This window comes from Pangasianodon hypophthalmus, chromosome 24 (genome assembly GCF_027358585.1).
Source record: "Pangasianodon hypophthalmus isolate fPanHyp1 chromosome 24, fPanHyp1.pri, whole genome shotgun sequence".
NCBI classification, from domain to species: Eukaryota; Metazoa; Chordata; class Actinopteri; order Siluriformes; family Pangasiidae; genus Pangasianodon; species Pangasianodon hypophthalmus.
The window spans coordinates 18,936,210-18,963,686 of NC_069733.1; the positions used below are offsets into that span (position 1 = coordinate 18,936,210).

General features: G+C 39.0%; 1 protein-coding gene across 2 annotated transcripts in view; it reads left to right on the forward strand.

Moving 5' to 3' along the window:
* emid1 (EMI domain containing 1) overlaps positions 1-27,477 on the forward strand; it is a 93,741-nt gene that overhangs the window by 8,960 nt on the left and 57,304 nt on the right. For both annotated transcript variants that reach the window (XM_026931305.3, XM_026931307.3), the window contains exons 2-3: positions 11,365-11,478; positions 11,610-11,713. In XM_026931305.3, coding sequence (XP_026787106.3) covers positions 11,365-11,478; positions 11,610-11,713 — 218 coding nt within the window. The remainder of the gene's footprint in view (positions 1-11,364; positions 11,479-11,609; positions 11,714-27,477) is intronic.

A 27,477-nucleotide genomic window follows, 5' to 3' on the forward strand; every position in this document is an offset into this window, starting at 1 on the left:
TCCATTCATATTGAAGGATCATTTATTACACATTTGTGAGTGTGTGTGTGTGTGTGTGTGTGTCCTTTATAACTGGACTGTAGCTTTAGTGCATCAGTTTTAAATATTTACAAAACGACTGTCCTGATGCTTAACAGTGTTTAAAGGATAAAAAGTACAGAGTAGTGCTGAGCAATACAGTTTTAAGTATCAAAATTGGGATAAATTACGTCACGGTACACTTTTCTGAGGCCCCGTCTGCATGCATACGGATATTTTCTGCTATTTTTTGTTTGTTTGTTTGCGTCCTGTCTACACGACAGCAGCATTTTGGGTCACTGAAAAGGAAGCTTTGTGAAAAAGGTGGAGAAACTTGTGAACATTTTTCACTGTTTTCGTGTGGACGGCTAAAAAAATGCACGTTTTTGAAAACGCTGACGTGAACGTTGCGTGTGTTTAGCGTGTTATGACCTTGTTAGGACTCGGTTTATCACGGCTGCTGATCAGGCTGTTACTTCGTGGTGTGTAATTATTTATCTGATAACATGATGGCAGTTGAATTTCATTTTGTTTTATTATTACACACTCGTGTGGAGAACATGATGAGTGTTGCGCTGCTCCTGAATCCAACGCTCCGACATTATAACCCGCACTGAGAACGTGGATTTCGGATAACCCGTGCATTCGAGTATAACCTTACGCACGTTATCATCAGTCCACACGTACTGTATGAAGCCTCACATTTGACATTTCTCCTTTTGGAACTTGTTAATGGTTTTCCACGTTTCAGCTTCTCTATAGCGCAGCACTCAGCTCTTAACATTATTCCTGATGCTCTTACGTAACAGTATCTGACACAATATCTACTGGGCTCACATGCTTCTGTGAGCGTTTTCAAATCTTTTTGCGTTTTCTGAGATATTTTCATAAACAATGTTTACATGAGCAGAGATATTTTTGGAAAAAAATGTTATGTTTCTGTGGCTGGAGATATTTTCATAAACAGTGCTCACATGGACTGGATTTTCTTTAAAAACGAAGGGTTAAAATGACTGAACTCACATTTTCACTGGTTTGTAAATGCAACACAACTGGGTTTTTTTTTTTTTGGTAAATCCATATGAATATCACGTATCATGGAAAGGTTTTCAAATTTCATAATATGATCATTTTTGTCATATCATCCACCTCTACCTCAGAGATAATATATTATTGCATCACAATGTATCCTAACAGCTCTAAATCATATCATATTGAATTTCAGAGTGCTTTACAGCTTTGCAAAAATGAGTTAATGTCATAAATATGTTATGTATATGTTTATTAAATATATTTGAGACACTTTACACCAAATATAAACTGAAATATACTAAGCGAGGACCAAGACGTTATCTTAAAAGTCAGCTTAAAAAAGTCATGATGTATCTTTCATACGTTACTATATTATTTATCACAAATTAAGAAACATCTCAGAGTTTATCGTCAGGTTTCACTTCTTTTACTTCTCCTTTGTTGTAGCGTTTTAAATAACTGTTTAACATAAATCTCTTGTTTTTTTTATACGTTAGCACTTTGTGATTAAAACCTGTGAATGATCCGAGGGCCGAGAAGGTAGTCTCACCTTTCCTGATTTTTTTCTTCTTCAGTCCGTGGCTGGAGTGCTTATTCTCCACTCACTGAATACCTGAGAAACCCTGTAGTGAATAAGGACCTGTCCAGCACAGAGAGAGAGGTGAGATTAGAGAGATAATAGGCATTAAAGTGCCATTTAACTAGCACTATCTCTCTCTCTCTCTCTCTCTCTCTCTCTCTCTCTCTGTCTCTCCCCGGGGGTTCAGACGGGATCAAAGCCCAGCAGAGATTTCCGTCTCCAAAAGCAGCCCAGGGGTCCTCTACATGCGCAAGTGTGTGTGTGTGTGTGTGTGTGTGTGTGTGTGATACGAGTCCAGCCGTATGGGACTGGTATCTGTTCAAACTCATCAGATCCCTGCGATGTCTGGGAACGGTTGATGCTAAGCACTAAGTGCTGTGTTCACATGACCTTGGAAAACAGCATCGTTACATAATTTTATAAGTGGAGCGATTAGCCCCGCCCACAATAACTTTTTTTGTACCTAAAGTAGGTCCGAAATGGTGTTTATGGAGGCTGCATCGGTTTACTTTTTCAATTTGACAACAACAACAACAACAATAATAATAATAATAATAATAATAATAAATTTATATGATCTTTCATACATTTAAAATGCAGCTTTGCAATATGAAGTAAAAAGCAGCAATGTGAAAGATCATATAAATTGTGCTAATAATAATAATAATAATAATAGCGCAATAAATAATAGCCGTGACAGAATGATTAAATATACAGTGTAATAAAGCAATGTGTACTAAATACAATCAAAACAAATCATTAAAATAATATAAAGAAATAATATAATAATAAATAAAAGCTAGTTAAGTACTAAAGGAAAATATATACATAAGGTTTTTCATTTTTTTATAATGGAACCCGATAAACGTGTAACTTTAAAAAATCATAATCCTGTTTAAGACGAGTCAGAAATGACTTTGTTGATGATGTTATTATTTAGAGATGTATCAAGTATCAGTACTGGGCCCGATATTATTCTGAAATGTTGCTGCTGCAACTGCTAAAATAATAATAATAATAATAATAATAATAATAATACCAATAATAATAACATATAGATAAACAAATATAGAAATAACTTTAAGCTTTAAAACTGCATATTTTTTGAGTAGTTTCTTGAGTTTGTATGTTGGAGATAGTATTCCTCATATACAATTACAATTTTTATTTATTAATGAACAATAGCACATTGCGCTATTTAACACTTAATAGCTACATTTAATGTTACAGAACTTTCGCAAAACTCTTCAGGACAGAGGAGTTTACGCTTTTTTACGGTTTCTCGGTAACATGATGAACTGCTTCTTCTTTAATTCATGAGAGAAAAAAGAGAGTGAGATTGCGATGGTTACCGCTGCACTACGTGTTTTATCGCACATTTTAATTATGTTAATTTATTACTAAAGTCGTTTCTTCATGTCAGTTCTAACATCCTCTGAAGATTTAACGTAGTTGGATCACGCTAATGCTAATCACATTCACGCTACATAATTCAATCGAGTAATTAGAAACTAGTTTAAATTAAATTTAGTGTGAGCAATTAAATAACCTTGTGATAAAAAACGTAATATTTTTAATTGTTATTGTAAACTATATTCTCTTAAATCTGACCGAACACGTTCCCTTTTTTTTTCCCAGCGTGTCACTGTTATAAAGCGCTAACACTGGAGACTCCTTCCATGAATGTTAAATAAACACATTTCTCCTTACAGAAAACTTCACTATAGTGATACACACCTTTCTTTGTTAAATAACTACATATTTTTAATCCGTTTCTATTTAGGCTTTGTGTGTGTTACTATAGAAACGATAACGTATTAGAACGAGCTCGTTAATGAGAAATAAACTGAAGATTTATGTTACAATCGTAAATATTCAGATCCGTGCTGTAATAGAACGTGACTCACCTTCTGATTAAAGAATTCAAGTCTCTTTGTGGCACAATTATTGTAATAAATACACATTGCCTGTTGAAAGAAAATGATTGGACTGTCGTTGGGGTGTGACGTCACAGCGCACGCTACGTGCATGCTGCTTTAAACTCCAGCGCGGGGGTGTGTGTGAACACAGGACACAAATCATGTTGTTGTCATGTCTCCAAAAAGACATCTTTATTAATTTTTTTTACATTTTTATTTTCCCTTTGGGTTTAATACAGGAAAACAAACTGGTACACTTGTAGAATATACATAACCTCAGTTTTACAAGTGACTGTATTGTGTATAAGTACAGGAGCTTTACTGTGTGTGTGTGTGTGTGTGTGTGTGTGTGTGTGTGTGTGTGTGTGTGTGTATGTAACTATGAGGATTTGTCGACACTCCTTGCTCTGTACGAGGTGTTGGGACGTGTTTTTAACGCTGTTATATCAAGTGTAATTTTCTCTAAGCCAAGCCGACATCCTGCGCTGAAATTAGAAGTGAAAGTGAATACGTGCGTCAGAAGCGTTCAGTGAAACAGAGGCTGATGGTTTGCATTTGGCTAATTGCAGCATTGTACACATTTTTGTGGGTGGAAGAAAAAAAAAGAGCAAACAATGAAAAACTAGTGAAGGAAGGAAAAGAGGAAAAAAAAAAACCCTAGATCCTGATCCCACGCTGGGGTCGTGTTCTGAGGCAGGGCAGCGAGTGTGGGAACTCGGTCATGAGCTGATTCATTTACTTACACTCGTAACAGAAGTTATTACAGCCGGAGAATACACTTTACTCTGAAACTACACTCAGTATTTCAGCAAAAACTGGCCTCATTCAGAGATCTCCCTATTTTCTGGAATATAAATGAAAGTTAGGCTGTTTTAAATTCTACGTAATCATCAAAAATTGTTGTTTTTACTCCATGCGTCGATTGGATTTAATGTCTGTGTGTTAATTTATGTGTTGAATAATAAAAAAGTTAAATTCAAAGAAGTTAATTCAGGTAAATACATTGGGATAAAATGTAATCCTAGACACCTTGTAAGAACATTTTCTCAAGCTAGCACGTAGCAGTCTTCTTCTTCTCCTTCACTTTTATTTTCCCGACCTTCAGCCAAATAACATTTTCTTGTAAGAAATAAATGAAGGAGGTAAAAAGATCTGACATTTAAAATGAGTAAATACTGCATAGATATAAGTTATATTATCTCAAAGTAATTTATAATCATCTTGGACACTGCAAAGAAAGTAAATATTGTGAATGTTGAATTATCAGCTTTTGTTAGGAGATCATTTTGCTTCCTTTTTTAGAAACGAATGTTTAAAGTGAGCATTTATTACCTAGAACTCACACTGAGCATAACACTTTGGCGACTTTATGTACAGTTCACACTCCATAAGTGCAACAAGGAGCTTTGACTTTATCATGAATGCTAATGCACATGTGTACAGCGTTAATGAAACACTTAGACCAGCTATAACAACAACAAAATGTAAATAAAATTGTTACAGGAGTGAATAAAATATTCTGGTCAGCATAATTACTGTATGCTACTAGGGTGACTGACAAATTAAACCTTTTTTTTGCCGTTGTTTGTTGCAAATAAGTGTCACAAAATTGTACCATTATTTCTACGTTATATTTATTTATTCAACGCAAAGGTTCCAGCGCTTACCCAGTGTCCGGATTCTTCTAGAAAAACGCTTTAATTCAATTCCAATTTATGTTGCACTTGATGTTGAAAAAGAAATGAAACTCTACTATTTATTAACTTTAGCAAAAACATGCTGTAGATATAGCGCACACTTCTGGTTCTGAATTCCAATCATGAGAGCCCCATTACATTACGTGAATTTATTTCTTCTCTTTAACTCCAGTTGTCATGACAAGTTTTGGATATTGAACTCAAGTTTATAAGTTTTCAAAAATGAAACTTAAAGTAATCCACTGTCTTGTCTTTGTGTCATTGTCTTGTCTTTGAGTCACTGTGTTGACTTTGAGTCATTGTCTTGTCTTTGAGTCATTGTCTTGTCTTTGAGTCATTGTCTTGTCTTTGTGTCATTGTCTTGACTGAGTCATTGCCTCGTCTTTGAGTCATTGTCTTGACTTTAAGTCGTTGTCTTGACTTTGAGTCATTGTCCTGTCTTGTCTTTGTGTCATTGTCTTGACTGAGTCATTGCCTCGTCTTTGAGTCATTGTCTTGACTTTAAGTCGTTGTCTTGACTTTGAGTCATTGTCCTGTCTTGACTTTGTGTCATTGTCTTGACTTTTGTCTGTCTTGTCTTTGAGTCACTGTCTTGTCTTTGTGTCATTGTCTTGTCTTTGAGTCACTGTCTTGTCTTTGTGTCATTGTCTTGTCTTTGAGTCACTGTCTTGACTTTGTGTCATTGTCTTGTCTTTGTGTCACTGTCTTGTCTTTGAGTCATTGTCTTGACTTTGTGTCATTGTCTCGTCTTTGTGTCATTATCTCGTCTTTGAGTCATTGTCTTGTCTTTGAGTCATTGTGCACACATCAGCTGAGACGCGATCTGACTCGTAGTGCAGCGGGTTTTACTTGGATGGTCAAACGATCAGGAACACGCAGGTTTGTGGAAACACTGAAACCGAGCAAAATAAAATCCAACGCGAATCCGTCGTACAGCTCTCCTGCTTACTGCACACACTCACCTCACGTTCACACACGTCGCAATAAAAAAAATTAATAAAGCCACTAACCAGGTGTGAATATTGTTCAGGTGTGATGGAAGACGAGAACACCACACTAAATTTATTCACAGAGTAGAGAAAGTGGAAGTGTGTGATTTGGCTGGATTTCTTTAGAGTTTACGCTTCAACGTTGGACGAACTCGGCTTTCTGTAACTTTAACACCGTGTCAGAGTCAGAATCTCGCCACCCCTCCATACGTCACTCCCGGATAATCAGTGCCGAAAAACTGCCCCATAAACTCCTTCCTAAGCGCTGGAAACGTTCAGAAGTTGTATAAAGGCGTGAAGCAGGGTTTAGGGTTTAACTCCGAGCGAACCTGCCGTACGCAGAGACGTGATGCGCAGTGTGAGGCTGAATAATCGGATTATATTTAGTGTGTGTTGCGCGGCTCTCGCTGAGGAGACAAGCTGCTCATGTGGCTCTGTGGTCTGGAAAGCAGTGTGTCCTCTCAGCTGTGGGATCTGTTGAGGGGGCAAAAACTTTTGTGTGTGTTTACATGTATGCTTATTTTACGTTCTGGCATGTAGGAGGAGTGTGTGTGTGTGTGTGTGTGTGTGTATGTCAGAGTGGCATCTGCTTCTCAGTTTTTATAATGAACATGCACGCAGGAACGGCAAGCACGGTGTGTGTGTGTGTGTGTGTGTGTGTGTGTGTGGTTGCATGTGTGTGTGTGTGTGTGTGTGTGGTTGCGGTCTCTCCTTCTCTGGCCGTGTTTCTGTTTAAAGGTTGGGGAAATTGCTGGAATGTTTGAGGCCGGTGCAGCAGGATGCAGGGTTCGTTCACGCTCCCTCCCACATGTGGGATCTGTTAGCGTGCAGGCATGGCGATGGTTACCTAGGAGACCAGCGCCTCTGGAAACATCCTTCACGTATTACACACATCCGTACACGCAGGTTCTCGTAGCAGAGCTCTCTCTCTCTCTCACACACACACACACACACACACACACAAACACACACACAGATAAATGTCGGGTTACGCAGCTGCTTAAGTGGAGTTTCTGAGCTCCACATTCAGATTATTAAAATCACCTGTGTGTAGTTCACGCCTCTGAGGTTGCCAGATCTGACTTTTTAATACCGTCAACGTCACTGGCTTTAAACACAAACACTCGCCTTTAAGCACAAAAAAAAAAACTGGGATAGAAAATACGGACCGATGAATGAAATGGTGCGTTTTTTTTTCTTTGCTGTCAAATGAAATAGGATGCGACATAAACACAAGAAACAATTCAGAATACAGTCTCTGAATACAGCCCTATTTAACAAACAAACAAACAAATAAACAAATAAGATATATTTTATCCTGGATGTGTGTATGTGACGGTAGATAAGACAATAGAGTCACAAGTGATTAAATATAGAAAAATCTGTTGAATATTATTTAATTACTAATATAAAATGTAAATTAGAAATAAATTTGTCTAAAATATAATATAATAAATATTAAAATTTTGATTAAATTGATCGATTGATTGAATGATTAATATAAATATATAATATATACAATTTAAATCACATAAAATACTGAATAATATTTATTCATCGTAATATTATGAATGGTTAAGTTACTATTTATTAATTTATCAAAATATTAAATATTATTAAGTTGTTAATATTATATTTGAATTGTGTATCATATATAATTATAAAATAATTGAGGGAGATGTTTGTTTTGCACGTTCAGGTGATTTTGTGTCTTTTGAGAAATAAATAATTGATTAAAGGAGGCAAATAAGGTAATAAGTAATGATAAAATTATATTAAGCCATATTTAATGATTTTGTAAACTGCAAAAAATATTTAAAATTTATATCTTTACTATAATATAGTCAGCATCTACTGAGAATATTGTGAATATCACCAAATTTATGATGAGGATAAATGATGAGGATATAATAATAATAATAATGTAAAACTTCCAGCCTGATTTTCTTTCTAATCTTGACCTTCTTCATTTTAGAAGCAAGTGCTTTTTATAAATTGATCTGATAAAGAGAAATATTAGATAAATGTAAGATATTTTTTATTTTATTTATATATTTATATATTTTAATCTTTAACTATTGCATCATTTTCATGTCTTGTCTGAGACGTTATTGTTTTTGCAGTACAGACCTGAACACGGAAATTCCCAAACTAAAGGTCAAAGCCCTTATCCGCTGGACTCCACTAGTCCTGTCACACACCTGTATATAATCAGCCTCACACTCACACACACACACACACACACACACGTGTGCTAATTGTTTTCCGTGCTGTACTGTGTTGTTGATAATAGGCCACATGTTTAATATAATCACGTCCATGTGTTTCTCTCACATTAGCGCCGCGTCACTGAAGCGGAGCCTCTGTTTGGGTTTGTGTTTCCAGAGTCGGAGAGATTCCGATGTGGAATTGCGTTGGGGATGAAGTTATCAAAGAGGCTTTTGTTTCCTTTTTTTTCCTCTCTTGGAATATTACAGAGCGACTGGATGAAGGCCTGGATTTTGTTTTTGTATTTACACTTGTGGTCTAATTTGCAAATTTCTTTTCAAACTACTGACTTGGGAAGTGTCAAATGATCAAGGCCAACGCCGATACTAACGATGCAGGGTTTTTTTTTTACCCGACTGAGTACGATGTTTTTTTTCTGAGTACTCATCGATGTCTGTACTTATACTGAAACAGAAAACCTGCTAGGGATGTGACGATATGACAAAAATATCATATCGCGCTACTTCAGTTTCTGCGATGCACGATACGTATCACGATATACAGTATAATTTAGCTAACTAACTGTCTGCAAAACAGCAGCGCTGCATTAAAACTGTAAAAATTAAGAAAACTGAGTTTGATGCTACTTTTATTTAATGCCTACTAAAATTAGACATTAAATAAACTGCCTCTATTCAGTTAGAAATTTAGTTTGTAATAATAAAAAACATAAAAAAATGAAAACAATATCTCAGAAAATTGTATCGTGACATGTTGATATCATGATATCCATGTTGTATCGTCATATCGCCCAGCCCTATAACTTATTTAATCAATATTAACCAATCAGTGACATCACACAACATTTTATTTAGCTCAGTCTAAGTATTCGTTCATTCACTTACGCTACTCGGCTCGTCCTTTACAGCTTAAGCGAGTTGATTTTAAATGAAGTGCGTTAGCTAGCTACATATATTGATGTGTTGTAATACGTGTTTTTAAAGGTTCATTTAGAATTGGACGGAGATACAAAGAATTATTTTCCCCATCCTCCGTTTATAAACAGTGTAAAATTTTCAAACGGTTAACGCCTACTGAACAGTCACGTTATTTTATGTATGAAGTGTAACGGGACTCCTATCGCTCTTCACAACCCAAAAAAACAGCAGCGTTCGGCTCTGAACACGTCTTTGATGTTTCTTTCTTCTCAGAAACCCAGTAAAAACCCAATAAATATGACCTCTTTTAACCCCTGACCCCAGGGTTACCCCAGCTAAACTTTTATTGTGGGCAACAAAAAAGAAAATTCTGTTAAGGAGGCAATCGATCTGTAACATATACAGTCCATAACGTTTAGATTTATATTTATTTAGCAGTTACTGTTATCCAGAGCGATGTAACCCTGGCTTTACTCTACATTCACACAAGCAAGTCACAAAGCTGCGTACGTTTGTGACACGGATCCATGAATTCAGTAAGCAACAAATTTTCTTAAACAGATTTTCTTAATTCTATGCAAATTTGGTATGTCGCTGTAAAGAAGCAACAAATCCAAACGGTCGGCTCGAACGATTCCTCGGACGAATCCTACGTGTCTGAAGTTTCTTCAGTTACTTGCTCACAGCTTTAGTTCCTGCCTGCAGTTAGTTCCTGTTTACGCCAAAATGGAAGAACTTTAAAGCGTAGTTTCATCTTCTCCTGTCATATACGTCCTCTGAATAAATGTGTATAGAGACATTACGAAGATAAATAAAGCTTGGAAGGAAGAAGCAGATATCGTTGGTGCTTCTGATGAGTGCGGAGCTAGTACAGTTAACTCGCTTTGCTAATCTAATCTGAGAACGAACTGACTACGAAGCCGGGCGCGTAAAATGCAAATTTTCACACTGATTAATGCATTTGTTTAATTTCTGTTTAACTAGTTAGCTTTAGAAGCGATATATACAGTAGCTACTGTATACAGGCCACGCCCACACCAACACCAGCAACGGCAGTGGATGCTACACAACCTCAAGATACAAACTACAAGCGACACAAGAGACTCGTCACTTGCTAGCGTGAACGTAAGGTTATGCTAGCTAGCTTAGCACAGCTATTTTCATGAAAGCTCTTTTGTAAGGATGACATCAAGAGGGATGAGCTTAGCAGGGGGGCAACAAGAGAGAGAGAGAGAGAATCTGCATCAGTTTAAACATCACTTGAAACACACACACACACACACACACACTCCTTTTGCTCGACCTCCGTGTTGACCCTGAGGGGGAGAATAAAGGGAGTGTGTATTGATAGTGAATGGAGTTCTCCTCTCACGGCTCTCTGAGAAAAAGTAAACATCTCAGAGAGGCTTCAAAAGAGTCACACGCCTCAGAGCTCCTCTTTGTGTGTGTGTGTGTGTGTGTTATTGCAGCATTTCCATGATTAGATAATGCTGCCGCCAGCTATAACATGGATCTGTGTGTGTGTGTGTGTGTGTGTGTGTGTCTGCGAGATTCTTTTTTAAAATACAGTAATTATGATTACACCACAGTGCTGCTGAATCCTGGATTCTGATTGGTCAGAAAGTGTTGATTAGTTTTCTATAACAGCAGCTCTGACAGTAGCGCAGGTTTATATTAACGTGCTCGTTCTCATACATTATCGTTTCTATAGTAACAGCTCATTCACAGGGAGGTGTACAGCTGATGTACATAATACAAAAGTGTGTCATCGTTGCTATGGTGAAGTTTTCTGTATGTAACATGTATGGAAGGAGTCTCCAGTGTCAGTGCTTTGTAACAGTCAGAGGTAAAGCTGTAACTTTAAGCTTTCAGACATCTTCAGGACAGAGGAGTTTACACTTCTTTGCGGTTTCTCCGTAACGTGAAAAGCTTCATTTTTTTCTGCTAATGTTGATTATTTTTCTGTTTCTGTCTGTTTTTCAGGAACTGGTGTCCTCAGACCGTGACTAAGACAGTGACGTGTCAGGTGCAGAATGGGACGACTTTACAGCGGGTTTATCAGACGTGCAGGTGGCCACAGGGTTGCTCCAGCGGCAGGTAACGTAACACACACGCACACACACACACACACACACACGGTCTCAGTTTATCCTGACACTATCAACCTTTCTCCAAAGGTTTCTTACAACTAAGATTGAGTATGTCTCTGTGTGTGTGTGTGTGTACAGTTACCGTACAGTGGTCCGGCCCTCCTTTAAAGTGGTGTATCGCACTATCACAGCTCTGGAGTGGAAGTGCTGCCCCGGGTTCAGTGGAGCGCACTGTGAGGAAGGTAAGACTCACCTGAGATCAGCTGCTAGTGTACACACATTAGCACACCAGAGTGTGTGTGGCAGAGAGAGGGTGTGTAACAGAGCAGTGTGTATGTGTATCTCTGACATGTACACAGGCCACGCCTCCTTCACCTCCTATGCTAAAACTGATAGGTGCACAGGCCACGCCTCCTTCATCTCTTACACTAGGGCTGATAGGTACACAGGCCACGCCTCCTTCACCTCCTATGCTAAAACTGATAGGTGCACAGGCCACGCCTCCTTCATCTCTTACACTAGAACTGATAAGTACACAGGCCACGCCTCCTTCACCTCTTACACTAGGACTGATAGGTACACAGGCCACGCCTCCTTCACCTCTTACACTAGGACTGATAGGTACACAGGCCACGCCTCCTTCACCTCTTACACTAGGACTGATAGGTACACAGGCCACGCCTCCTTCACCTCTTACACTAGGACTGATAGGTACACAGGCCACTCCTCCTTCATCTCCTATACGAGGACTGATAGGTACACAGGCCACGCCTCCTTCATCTCTTACACTAGAACTGATAAGTACACAGGCCACGCCTCCTTCACCTCTTACACTAGGACTGATAGGTACACAGGCCACGCCTCCTTCACCTCTTATACTAGGACTGATAGGTACACAGGCCACGCCTCCTTCACCTCTTACACTAGGACTGATAGGTACACAGGCCACGCCTCCTTCATCTCTTACACTAGGACTGATAGGTACACAGGCCACGCCTCCTTCATCTCTTACACTAGGACTGATAGGTACACAGGCCACGCCTCCTTCACCTCTTACACTAGGACTGATAGGTACACAGGCCACGCCTCCTTCACCTCTTACACTAGGACTGATAGGTACACAGGCCACGCCTCCTTCACCTCTTACACTAGGACTGATAGGTACACAGGCCACGCCTCCTTCACCTCTTACACTAGGACTGATAGGTACACAGGCCACGCCTCCTTCACCTCTTACACTAGGACTGATAGGTACACAGGCCACGCCTCCTTCACCTCCTGCATTAGGACTGATAGGTACACAGGCCACGCCTCCTTCACCTCTTACACTAGGACTGATAGGTACACAGGCCACGCCTCCTTCACCTCCTATGCTAAAACTGATAGGTGCACAGGCCACGCCTCCTTCATCTCCTATACGAGGACTGATAGGTACACAGGCCACGCCTCCTTCACCTCTTACACTAGGACTGATAGGTACACAGGCCACGCCTCCTTCACCTCTTACACTAGGACTGATAGGTACACAGGCCACGCCTCCTTCACCTCTTACACTAGGACTGAGAGGTACACAGGCCACGCCTCCTTCACCTCTTACACTAGGACTGATAGGTACACAGGCCACGCCTCCTTCACCTCCTGCATTAGGACTGATAGGTACACAGGCCACGCCTCCTTCACCTCTTACACTAGGACTGATAGGTACACAGGCCACGCCTCCTTCACCTCTTACACTAGGACTGATAGGTACACAGGCCACGCCTCCTTCACCTCCTGCATTAGGACTGATAGGTACACAGGCCACGCCTCCTTCACCTCTTACACTAGGACTGATAGGTACACAGGCCACACCTCCTTCACCTCCTATGCTAAAACTGATAGGTGCACAGGCCACGCCTCCTTCATCTCCTATACGAGGACTGATAGGTACACAGGCCACGCCTCCTTCACCTCTTACTCTAGGACTGAGAGGTACACAGGCCACGCCTCCTTCACCTCTTACACTAGGACTGATAGGTACACAGGCCACGCCTCCTTCATCTCTTACACTAGGACTGATAGGTACACAGGCCACGCCTCCTTCACCTCTTACACTAGGACTGATAGGTACACAGGCCACGCCTCCTTCACCTCTTACACTAGGAGTGATAGGTGCACAGGCCACGCCTCCTTCATCTCTTACACTAGGACTGATAGGTACACAGGCCACGCCTCCTTCACCTCTTACTCTAGGACTGATAGGTACACAGGCCACGCCTCCTGACTCGAGTCACCATGGTGACCAGCCAGCTGCCAGAAGAGTCTCACCTTTCACTTTCTCTCTCTCTCTCTCTCTCTCCTGCAGATTCCTTTTGTCTTTTCTTCATCTCTCAGGGACTCTTTCTTTCTCTCTCTCTTCTGTTTACTGATGACCTGTTTATTTTCAGATGGTGGTTATTTGGGGTTGTATGAATCTGCAGTGAACTCGCTCTCCTCCTGTGTGTGTGTGTGTGTGTGCTGTTTTTTAAACCAGTATTTTTTAAAATATCGATACACTCTTCAATTTTCATCCGTCTATTCAGAAAAAGAAAAATAAACACGTTCTGTGAACACGTTGTGTCTGTCAGCACACTGATCTTCCAGATTCTAACACTCTGGCCTCAGCGGTGTGTTTGGATTTTATGTGTGTGTGTGTGTGTGTGTGTGTGTGTGTGAGTGAGTGTGTGTGAGTGTGTGAGAGCTGTAATTGGTGTGAGTGGCAGGTTTAAGGGCCCACAGGAAGAGCAAGTCTGTGCTCGCTGTGTGATTTGGGGATTAATTCAGTTTAACAATGGGGATGTGGTCACTGATTTAAAGACACCTATAAAAAGTGTGTGTGTGTGTGTGTGTGTGTGAGAGAGAGAGAGAGAGAGATAAGGGTAGGGTGTCTTTACTTAATTCGACTTACCTTGAAAGTGGGAAGTTAGAGCTCTGAGCAGTTAGTGCTTTGTGTTTTAGAGCTCTGTGTGTGTGTGTGTGTGTGTGTGTGAGGAGAGTTTGCACCTTTTTCTAAACCCAGGAACCTTTTCAGGAACCTTTTCAAGAACTTTTATGGCTGTGTTTGTATGGCCGTGTCCTGCTGTGAGTCAGATGACCAGCCATCTGTCAGACGTCTCGACTTTCACTCTCTCTCTGTCTCTCTCTTTCTCTTTCAGTTTCTCTCTCTGTTTCTATATCCTTCTCTCCATCTCTTTCACTATCTCTAGCTCTGTATTTCTCTTTCTCTGCCTCTCTCACTCTCTCTTTCTCTTCATCTGTCCCTTTCTCATTTTCTTTCTCTGTCTGTTTCTCTCTCCATCTCTTTCCTTCTTTGTCTCTGTCTGTCTCTCTGTTTGTCTCTCTGTCTTTCTTTCTCTTGCTCTGTCTCTCACCTCTATTTCTGTTTGCCTCTCCTTTTGTCTCTCTCTCTCTCTCTCTCTCTCTCCGTATTTTTTATGAATCCAGGAACCATTTCAGGAACATGCATTTTACCCAGTGGAACTTTTTTTAAAGAACTTTTACAGCTGCTTTATGGCAAGAAATTAAAATTTCTCAGGGGAATTTTAATCACACCTTCTGTTTTGGTGAATTGATGCTGCCTCTTTAAGGTTCCTTTCTAGTGACCTGAAAATTGTGAGTTGTGAGTTTACACACCCGCAGTTAAACCGGACCCTCATCAGCTCATTCTATTCCTGGACTGGGTTCTGCTCGGCCCATTACGCTGCTGTGGATAAAAGCCAGAATGAATGCGTATAAACTATGTGTGTGTGTGTGTGTGTGTGTGTGTTTAACGCAGCACCAAAGCGCAGGTCTGGACCTGCAGAGTACCATAATGTCGTCTCATTTAAGTAAGTGGATCTCCTAAGAGGAACCGTTTAATTCTGTACACACATTAACCTCCCTGAAGGAAGATGTTAGAGGAAGGGACGGAGTGTTTATCCTCGGCTGCGGGTGAGATAATGAAAGACTCGTTTAGAGGAAAGGGAAGACAGAGACGGAGACGGGCGTGTGTGTGTGTGTGTGTGTGTGTGTGTGTGTGTGTGTAAAACGGGTTAATTTAACGTCTTATCTTTGCACTGGGAGACACGGCGTGATCGAAGCCACTGCTAAGTGGAACAGACGTCCTCATTCTGCAGCCCACTTTTTTTTTGTTATCTCCCTCTCTCTGTCTTCAGTATTCTCTTTCCCCATCACTGATGACAGAACCTAATAAACGCTGTCATGATGAAAGAGACAAGCTTTAGCTCTTTATGAGGATCAAGTGTCTCTGTAATGACAGTTTGTAATTTTAATCTTGTGGGGACGTGTGTGTACATTTGTGGAAGTGAATTTAGGAAATAAAGTGTAGTGAAAAATGCTTTAAATAAATAAGACTAGTGGCGTTTCAGGGCAGTGAGTTTGTAAGGAATAAAACACTCGTGTGTGTTTGATTAAACGTCTGTTTTAGGAGGCGTGGTGAGAGAACGTGAAAAGGAGATCTCATGTGGAATGTAGTGTTAGAAGAAGATTCTGATTAAAACGGTGTGTGTGATCAGACAGTGTGGAGAATGAATTTGATCTAAGGCCTGCGTGTCTCTCCGCTTCTATATCTCTTCATCTCTGCGTCTGTGTGTGTGTGTGTGTGTGTGTGTTTAAGGAGGTGAGAAACCTGTGTCTGTCTCTCTTTATCTCTCTCTGTGTCTTCTTTTTCTGTGTGTGATCAAAGGCACTGCTGATCTGATCAGATGTCCTCGGTCCTGCGCCCTGTCTGATCAATTCTTTATCTGTGTAGCCCTCTCTTTCTCTCTTTCTCTCTCTCTCTCTCTCTCTGTCTCTCTGTCTCTCTCACTCTCTCTGTCTCTGTCTCTCTCTTGCTTTCTGTATACACTATCCCTGTCACTGAGATTATATACATGTCTAATATATGTCTGTGTGTGTGTGTGTGTGTGTGTGTGTGTGTGTGTGAGAGAGAGAGAGAGAGAGAGAGAGAGAGAGGAAGCTGGGGAATTCGGGGAAGGTCTGGTCTACTTTGGACTTCAGCTTGTGAAGTGATATTTGATTTTAGTTTAGACATGGCAGAATTTACAGTGTAATACTCCTCAGCTGTTGGTTTTAAATGCGTAAAATTAAGTAAAGGAAGGAAGAATATAAGGAAGTAAATAAGTACATAAAGAAGGAAGGAAGAATATAAGGAAGTAAATAAGTACATAAAGAAGGAAGGAAGAATATAAGGAAGTAAATAAGTACATAAGGAAGGAAGGAAGAATATAAGGAAGTAAATAAGTACATAAGGAAGGAAGGAAGAATATAAGGAAGTAAATAAGTACATAAAGAAGGAAGGAAGAATATAAGGAAGTAAATAAGTACATAAGGAAGGAAGGAAGAATATAAGGAAGTAAATAAGTACATAAGGAAGGAAGGAAGAATATAAGGAAGTAAATAAGTACATAAAGAAGGAAGGAAGAATATAAGGAAGTAAATAAGTACATAAGGAAGGAAGGAAGAATATAAGGAAGTAAATAAGTACATAAGGAAGGAAGGAAGAATATAAGGAAGTAAATAAGTACATAAGGAAGGAAGGAAGAATATAAGGAAGTAAATAAGTACATAAAGAAGGAAGGAAGAATATAAGGAAGTAAATAAGTACATAAGGAAGGAAGGAAGAATATAAGGAAGTAAATAAGTACATAAGGAAGGAAGGAAGAATATAAGGAAGTAAATAAGTACATAAAGAAGGAAGGAAGAATATAAGGAAGTAAATAAGTACATAAAGAAGGAAGGAAGAATATAAGGAAGTAAATAAGTACATAAAGAAGGAAGGAAGAATATAAGGAAGTAAATAAGTACATAAAGAAGGAAGGAAGAATATAAGGAAGTAAATAAGTACATAAAGAAGGAAGGAAGAATATAAGGAAGTAAATAAGTACATAAAGAAGGAAGGAAGAATATAAGGAAGTAAATAAGTACATAAAGAAGGAAGGAAGAATATAAGGAAGTAAATAAGTACATAAAGAAGGAAGGAAGAATATAAGGAAGTAAATAAGTACATAAGGAAGGAAGGAAGAATATAAGGAAGTAAATAAGTACATAAAGAAGGAAGGAAGAATATAAAGAAAGTAAATAAGTACATAAGGAAGGAAGGAAGAATATAAGGAAGTAAATAAGTACATGAGGAAGGAAGGAAGAATATAAGGAAGTAAATAAGTTCATAAGGAAGGAAGGAAGAATATAAGGAAGTAAATAAGTACATAAGGAAGGAAGGAAGGAAGAATGTAAGCAAGTAAATAAGTACATAAGGAAGGAAGGAAGAATATAAGGAAGTAAATAAGTACATAAGGAAGGAAGGAAGAATATAAGGAAGTAAATAAGTTCATAAGGAAGGAAGGAAGAATATAAGGAAGTAAATAAGTACATAAGGAAGGAAGGAAGAATATAAAGAAAGTAAATAAGTACATAAAGAAGGAAGGAAGAATATAAGGAAGTAAATAAGTACATAAAGAAGGAAGGAAGAATATAAAGAAAGTAAATAAGTACATAAGGAAGGAAGGAAGAATATAAGGAAGTAAATAAGTACATAAGGAAGGAAGGAAGAATATAAGGAAGTAAATAAGTACATAAGGAAGGAAGGAAGAATGTAAGCAAGTAAATAAGTACATAAAGAAGGAAGGAAGAATATAAGGAAGTAAATAAGTACATAAAGAAGGAAGGAAGAATATAAGGAAGTAAATAAGTACATAAGGAAGGAAGGAAGGAATGAAGGAATGCATTCAAGGTGAATTTCCAACTTGTAACTCTCCGCCTACAATTGGTAAAAACCACCAAAAACACCCCCTCAACTTGAAATTTCAACTCATCATCTTGAGGTCGTCTACTCAGCCACCAGCTCCTTCCCCGTTTACGGCGTGACGTCAGATCAACATGGCCGCTCACACGTGAACAGTGTAAAGTTCCCCTCGGCTGTAGATCGGTTCATATACAGACACAGCACTCGGTTAAATCTATAACACTGACTGTACTAATCACTGTTTAGAGAAGATCATCATCAACATTAGAGTTATCCCGAACATTAGCAGGCTAGCTTGTTGCTAAGCTACTCGCTAGCGTCCGCTGTTGTTGCTGTGCTGCAGTTTCAGTCTACAGTCCTGTGTGAATGTATGAAGGTCACTACAGTAGAACAGAATCAGCAGCCACTCAGGCCTGTGACTGTAAAAGTGCACTTAAAGTAGCTTTTTATGAGATTTACGCACTCTGACAGAGGACAAAACACACGCTTTCAAAGAGGCGGCCATGTTTTTTTTTCATCACAAATGCAGCATAAGTAATTAAGGAAAGAAGGAAGAGAGAAAGAATGAAAGAATGAAAGAAAGAAAGTTCTATAGACCTGCTAGAAACAAACAAACAAGCAAAAAAGTAAAATTATGGCATTACTACAAGCAGAGACACTGAGTCACCTGAACCTTTCGTTTCTTTGTACGATATCAATTTGATTAACTCATAGTTAAAAAATCTTAAGTTAAAATTAGGAAAGGTGCTAAAATGCAAATCAGTTACGGAAATCAGGCTCAAAAAAAATTCTAGCAATATAGCGAAAACAACTCGATAGCAAAATATTTCCTAGAATGTGTGCTTCATTATTTTTAACTGTGAGTAAAGATAAAGAGTAAAGAATATTTTCGTGGTGTTTAGTACAAGTTTAACAGTGATACTGTATTACAGCATCGGTTTTTATGTTGTGGTGTCTGGAATGAAGAGGGTTTTGTTTATGTTGCTCTTATGACGTGGTTAGAAGTTGCTTTGTGATTAAAAGACGTGATTTAATCATTGGGGTGAAATGGAAATTAAACGATGAACCGTAGGTGAGTTTTTCAGCCGAATCTGTAGCAAATCAATAACAGTAGAAAAGTCTACATCATTTAAAGATCAATAAAAAAACAGCAACGTTTTATTATTTCTCTGTGGCTCATGACATTTTAATATTTACAGTAACATTTCCTTCAGTTTATTCAGGTTGAATTATTTTAACCAGAAAACATTTCACGCTAATGATTTCAGTAAACTGCTCATTTTAAAGTTCTTTGTGTTTAACTAGCGATGAATGATTAAGAAGAACATAAACGCTACACACCACACTGAGGTCCGAGTCTTTGTGTGTTGTGTAGTGGAGGCGTTGGTGGTGATGTGCTGTGTTTAGTTGTGTGTTTGTGTTGTTGTGAACTTTAAAGGCTGCTGGAAACATCATCTGTGTTCATATAAACCAGATTCTCTCTCAGACTCTCGCCTGGAAACACGGCGTTACGTCATACAGCGATACGAGACAAAACAACAAAACACAACCACACGCCGAGTCACACTGACATCAGCGTGTGTGTGTGTGTGTGTGTGTGTGAGACATCTTCATCACACTGACATCAGCATGTGTGTGTGTGTGTGTGTGAGACATCTTCATCACAGTCTTCCTCACTGACGAAGGTGTGCAGTGTCCAAATATACACTGCTGCCTGTTTACTGTGTGTATTTTACACACTACTACATATTTCTCTTTTTTATTCATCTCTCCTTTTCTTTTCTTTTCTTTTCTTTTCTTTTGCTTTGGTTTCCTTTACAATTTTCATTCTTTTCTTTTTTTTCCTTTTCTTTTCAAATTTCCTTCCTTTCCCCTATTTTTCTTTTCTTTTTCCTTTGCTTTGATTTCCTTTTCAATTTTCATTCCTTTTTTCTTTTTTCTTTTCTTTTCAATTTTCCTTTCTTTTCTTTTCTTTTTTCCTTTTCCTTTTTTTAATTTTCAATTTTCCTTCCTTTCCTTTTTCTTTTCCTTTCTTTTCTTTTTTTCCTTTTCTTTTCAATTTTCCTTCCTTTCCCCTTCTTTTCTTTTCTTTTCTTTTCTCTCCCTTTTCTTTTTCCTTTGCTTTGGTTTCCTTTTCAATTTTCATTCCTTTCCTTTCCCTTTTTTCTTTTCTTTTCTTTTCTTTTCAATTTTCCTTCCTTTCCTTTTTCTTTTCCTTTCTCTTCTTTTTTCTTTTCGTTTCAGTTTTCCTTCTTTTCTTTTCTTTTCTTTTCTCTTCTCTCCCTTTTCTTTTCTTTTTCCTTTGCTTTGATTTCCTTTTCAATTTCATTCATTCCTTTCTTTTTTCTTATTTCTTTTCCTTTTCTTTTCAATTTTCCTTCCTTTCCCCTTCTTTTCTTTTCTTTTTCTTTTCCTTTCTTTTCTTTTCTTTTCTTTTCTTTTTAGTTTTCATTCTTTTCATTTCCGCTCACAGAAGCGGCTCATGGTTTGTTCGTAGCTGTTAGTATTTGAACGTGACCGAGGTCTTCCTCTCTGATGAAGGTGTTCAGTATTGATATGTATGAGTGAGGGTTAAGTGTTCGCAGATGGAGAAGTGTTTCCCCGCGTACTCAGACCCCCACCACCTCCTCCACCTCCTCCACCTCCTCCTCCTCCTCCTCCTCCACAGCTCTGAGGTATTTCACCATCACTCCTCTGTACAATATCAGTTATTATTATTACAGCCCCGCAGGAAGGGTCTCACCTGCACACGACTCTGTTCCTGCGTCGCTCGGGGCCGAGCCGTCCCGCTGCAGCGCCGTGAAATCCGCTCCACAGCTCGTAATCCACTACATCAAATCCCACAGCTGCCGTCTTTATCGTTTCAGGACAAAATCTTCCATCCTGTCTCACGTTTAATCTGAGGGATGATTCCGAGATCCTTTTAAACTCTTTTTCACTGCTGCTACAGTCAGTCTGGTTTCACTGAAAACTTTAACCCGCTGTAAAAATGACCTTTTTAACTCTATAAGGTCTTGAAGGCAGACAGTTATTCATATAAATCATATTTACAGCATTTACACCGTAATTATTTCTACAGTAATGGCACTGAATTAGGAACTCGAATTTACTGTAAAAACTCTGCTATGATTTTCCAGCTGTGCTCTTGTTTGAACTCTTTTATCGTGAAATATATATATATATTTATAATAAATTTAAACGTGTGAAAAATCCTCACAAAAATTTTGTTTATTAAAGCAATAATTTAATTTGAGAACAAACGTAAGATCTTAAGTTACGCAATAATAAACTGCTAAAATGAACGATGAGAACAGAATCATTGGGTCCTGAAGCACAGAAACAAACGAAAACAAACAAACAAACAAAAATGAAAACAAAAACAAACAAAAAGAGGAAGTGAGCTGCATGAGTATAAAATATCACGATCGCTAATGAACAAATGAACATATGGTACGTAGCAACATGCGGCGCTCCACATTAAACAGATTAAAAACGTGTGTAATTGTTGATGTGGTGAAATTTTCTGTAAGGAGATGTTTGTGTAACAGTTATGGAAGGAGTCTCCAGTGTCAGAGGTAAAGCTGTAACTTTACTGATATCTTCAGAACAGAGGAGTTTACGTGCTTTATTTTTGTGATTTTGTCTAATTAACTTCGAGAGAGAGTAAAAAGAGGCTGGTGAGGGAGCGAGCGTTTACAGCTGCTCTAACGTAAGCGAGCACTTCCACAACCTTAAGCGTAACTATAAATGGATAAAAAGTCGTTATTTAATGAATGTGAGATTGTACTTGCTGGAGATGTCTGTGGTGTAAGAGGAATAACACACTGGAGGTTGTGATGGTGTGGGTGTGTGGTGTGTGTGTTGAAGTTGTGAGACAGAAGGTCTGCACTGGCGAGACAGGAAACGCAGAGAAGCGATGAAACACAAGCGGAGGAAGGAACAAAGCGCTCTGGGCTTAAAATACACTTTCTATTTTTATTTTATTCTGAACAACAGTTCCTTTCCCTATCAGTCACACAGTTCCTGCTCTGTGATCTGAGCTTTAAACACTCTTACACACACACACACACACTCTCACACACTCTTACACACACACACACTCACACACACACACACTCTCACACACATATACTCTTACACACACAGACACTCTCACACACACACACACTCTTACACACACTCACACTCTCTCTCACACACATATACTCTCTCACACACACTCACAGACACACACACTCTTACACACACACACACACACACACACACACTCATACACATATACTCTTACACACACACTCTCACACACACACTCACACACACACACACACACACACACTCACAGACACATATACTCTTACACACACACACACTCACACTCTCACATACTCTTACACACACACAGACACTCTCACACACACTCACACTCTCTCACACACACATATACTCTTACACACTCACACACACTCCCACACACACATTTTTACACACACACACACACACACACTCTTACACACTTAGTCTATCATTCAAGTAGTTCCTGCTCTGTGATCTGAGCTTTAAACACTCACACACACACACACACACACTCACACACATATACTCTTACACACACGCACTCTTACACAAGCACACTCACACTCTCTCACACACACACACACACATATACTCTTAAACACACACACTCCTACACACACTCTTATACACACACACTCACACACATACACTCTTACACACACACACTTACAAACACACACACTCACAGACACATATACTCTTACACACACGCACTTTCACACACACTCACACACACACTCACACACACACTCACACACATACACTCTTACACACACATTGTTACACACACACACTCTCTTTCCTTTCCTTTCATTCTCTTTCTCATTCCTTTCTCTTTCTCGTTCTTTTCCTTCCTGTTTCCTTCCTGTTTCCTTCCTGTTTCCTCCTGTCAGTAGTGCATGGTGTTGGGGCTGTAGCTGACCCTCGGGCCGCACTGGTGCAGATTTGGGGTGTAAACGTGATTAACACGCTTCTCTCACTCCGTCAGTGTGGATTATATCAGTGTGACGTGTTGTTGGTGTGTGAACTTCATATCTCGGGGTTTGGGCGTGTGTGTTTTTGCCTTTCATTGTTGTTGTGTAGAAACTTTTATGAGGCAGTAAAGTGTTAACTCTAAGAAAACCACATGTGAGGAGAATTTTATTTTAGTGGAAAAAATGATAGAGACAATTTCTCTCTCTCTCTCTCTCTCTCTCTCTCTCTCTCTCTCTCTCTCTCCGTCTGTATATATATATATATATATCTTTCTGCAGGGTCTTCATCAGCGGCGCGCTTGTGTGATCTTATGATGTCATTTTGTGGCCGTGCGAAACCTCGGAATGAACAGAAAAGAGAAAATCAGCATAAATCTGGATTAGACTGATTCTGTCAGCAAATCGTCTAGATATTTTACGGTTCCTGCACCATAATTTACCACGTGTCTGTCTGTCTGTCTGTCTGTCTGTGTGTGTGTGTGTGTGTGTGTGTGTGACTTACTGACACAGGAAACTCTGAGATGATTATGATTAGAGGAACGACTGTACGATGATCTACATGACACACACATGGAACTTTGTGATTTCGTCCGTTAGCGGTGATGCTCAGGGGAGCCACGTAGCAGCGCTCTGGTTCTGATCCAAATAATCAGAGCGTGATTAGCGCGGTCAGGTGTGTGTCGGTCCCAGAACATGTCCAGGAATGACCCTGGTTGGGACAGAAACAAACGTACAGGATTCAGACGAATCCACTTAACAGATGTGTGTGTGTGTGTGTGTAGGAAAATATTTCAGATATATACAGCATTATGTAAATACATTATACATATTAATGAGCATATAATTGTTATAGAGAACAGAAAGAACGTCAGCAGTACGCTAATTTCATTATCACGCTGTTTTTATTTTTATTTTATTAGCTAAAATTTTATTAAATGTATCTTCTCACTGCACAGGGTAGATCTTACCTAGTGCTTTATATACAGTACTGTGCAAAAGTCTTGGCACCCCCCCCCCCCCCCCCCCCCTTTTTTTAGTACAATCTTTGTTATAGATGTTTATTTTCTGACTTCTACATTATGGATTCAGTACAAAAACATTTTAGATTCCAAACATTAGTTTTCCAGCACAAAATGAAATGCTACAGAAAAATGTTTGTATGTCAGTAAAGAAAGCAGCAGATTCCATAAGAGACACTTTTCAGATAAAAACATAATGAAGGCTGCTGGGTTTCGCTGCAGAAATAAGAAGCGAGTCGACAGTCAAAGTCTCCAGAAGAACTGTGGCTGCTTCTGCAAGATGCTCAGTAACACTTCCAGCTCATTTCCTTATAAAACTGCACACACTGCACCTCAGATACTGCTTTATTTATTTAAAGTGAAGGATCGTCACATTAAATACTGACTTTGTTTCATTTATTACTGTTTACTGCTTTTATAGGATTTTTTTAATGTAGAAACATTTAATTTCATTATTTTTGAAGGTGTCTTTACTCTACAGCATTTCTTTGCATGTGCCTAAGACTTTTGTCCAGAACTGTCAGCTCCAGTACAAGTCTGTTGTACGTCTTTACTAGAAAAACATATTCATTTTTATTCCTGTTTAGAAATCACACTGAAAAAATGAAACTTTTGATCAAAGGAAGAAAAACAAAAGCGTCACTTGTTGTGGGTCATTTTCATCAGTTTGTTTCTCAACTGAAAAAAATGAATTTTTTCATGTCGTAGCTTATTTTTCAGTTGAGAAAAACAAAACAAGAAAATTATCTGTAACAAGTTCATGCAGTTTTTGTTACTTTGATCCAATGTTTCGTTTTTTCCTTTAAAAAAAAGAGAGAGAAAATAAAAGACTGTAAACACGCTGGAGTTATTTTGCGCTGTTTCCAACATCGAGCAACACGAAAGTCATAAAAAAAAAGTTTTCAAAAATGTGTTTCATGACTTACATTAGCCAACTATTTCTTTTTAAAATATTATTTACACATTTCAACTTATGATCTTATTTTTATTGCTCGTTAATGTTTTCCTGTTAAATGTGAAAATGTTATAAAACTGAATAGTGAAATCAGCTGTATGGTGTAAAAGTAAATGTTAGAGGAAAAACAAAAAACTTGTGTGTGTGTGTGTGTGTGTGCATAAGATATTAACACGGTTGTATACTCGAACATTCAACATTTAAAACACCGCTCAGTAGACATGGCGCTGATCCGATACCCAGTATCTGTATCGGGTCGATTCCAGAAAAAAATTAAAAGTTTTATCTGATATCAAAGAAAAAAGAACAAATTTGATTTGACCATCTAACAAATAGGAGAAGTTTTTTAAGGGTAAATATATATATATACACATATATGAAGAGACTGACAAAAAATAGTATTTTGTTGTATAATTGATTTTTGTTATATTTAGACTTTGCAGTAATAAATATAATACAATATAATAATATAATGAAATAAATAGAATTTGCAGTAGAAGTGGTTTTGTGTGAAAGCTGCAGTTGTGTGTAAGTTGTGTGTTTGTAGCTGTGTATTTTTTTTCTGTATGTATTTTTAAGGAAAACTATATCAGATGGGTATCAGCTGATACTCAAGCTTTCAGTATCAGTAGAAAACATCTTCGTAAAGCTCTTTCTTTCATTGTTTAGAAATACAGCGACATAAAACGTTAAACAAATACTAAAAAATTTCCTGAGCACGGAGCTGACGCTTAATAAACGATTAGCTCATTATATAAAGAACTTTAAGTTTAAAATGCTTTGTGTGTCTTTATTTTCTTTCTTTTTTTTGTTCAGAACACACAGCATTTCTGCAGCACTACAGCTCTGTGCTTTGGCTCAGTTTAGCATCTCGCAGAAAATCTACAATAACAGCAACAACAACAACAACAGAAAACGCTGCAACCCAAAACGCACAGCGTGGTTGATTCACTTCCTGCTGTGAGTCGATTCAGAGTCGAATCACTTTCTCACTAGAGTTCACTCTGAAGCGGAGCGAGATCATCTCACTCAGAAGCTCTCGGACCCGAGTGTGTTCTCACTCGAGTGAAGAACCGCACTGAGGCGGAGAACACACCAGGGTTCTGTTCAAAAACGACTCAACACTGTGTATGTGAGAGCAGTGTAAGACTCCGGTGTGTGTGTGTGTGTGTGAGAGAGAGAGAGAGAGAGAGAGAGAGAGGGAGGATAATGATGAGTCGGAGTGAGAGCAGATGGTTCTGAAGCTTACACACACACACACACACACTTGCACACACACACACACACACACACACACAAAGTTATAATCAAAGTCGTAAATCAGTCAGTGTGTGTGACGTGAGGAGTGTGGAAGCTTCCGGACTCAACCAGTCCTCAGGTCCTGAGTGTCTGTGATATAGACAGTGTCAAGAAAGAAAGTGTGTGTGTGTGTGTGTGTGTGTAAGTGTGTGTGTGTGTTTGGAGTAAGACCACGATGGCGTCATGGCTCTTTTATCCGGTTCGGAGACGCTCCATCCAGCCACGAGGGAATCTTGGCTCTGATGAACACCTGAAATGAAAGACATGATGTGTGTGTTGTAGGAATCTGTGTTAGGTCTATATGTGTGTGTGTGTGTGTGTGTGTGTGTGTGTGTGTGTCCATGTGTCTGCTCTCAGAAAACACACTTTTCACACTCGATCATACGTTAGAAATAGAAATAGAAAATACAGACGGGCGAGTTTTAAACACAGGTGCTGAAGGCAGGTTTGTGGAATCTGTTTCGTATAGATGAGGAATAAACAGTGTGTGTGTCACGCTGTTCTAGGCAATGAATCAGTGACGGGGGGGTGTGATGAAGCCGAGCTCCTCTTACACTCCTTTAATCTACTGATTATTTTACTATTACTGATATTTATCAGAGAATAAATTCAAAATAAAGATGTCTTGCTAACTGAAACACTCCAGTGGGTAAATAATTTAGCTGTGTGTGTGTGTGTGTGTGTGTGTGTGTGTGTGTGTGTGTGTGTGTGTGAGGTGAATCATTTAGGGTTGACTCTTTAATGTGAACTGAAAGCAGGACAGATCGTAGCCTGATGCTTCCTGAGACCTTTGAGCGAAGTATCACGCAGTCGTGCCGTTTTCTGTCGTAACGCTCGCCGCTTTTTCCAATCGGATGTGTGTTTAGTGAAGGTGCAGTGACGTAGCGCACCACCACCTGCTTTATAGCACAGTCCAGCTAATCCA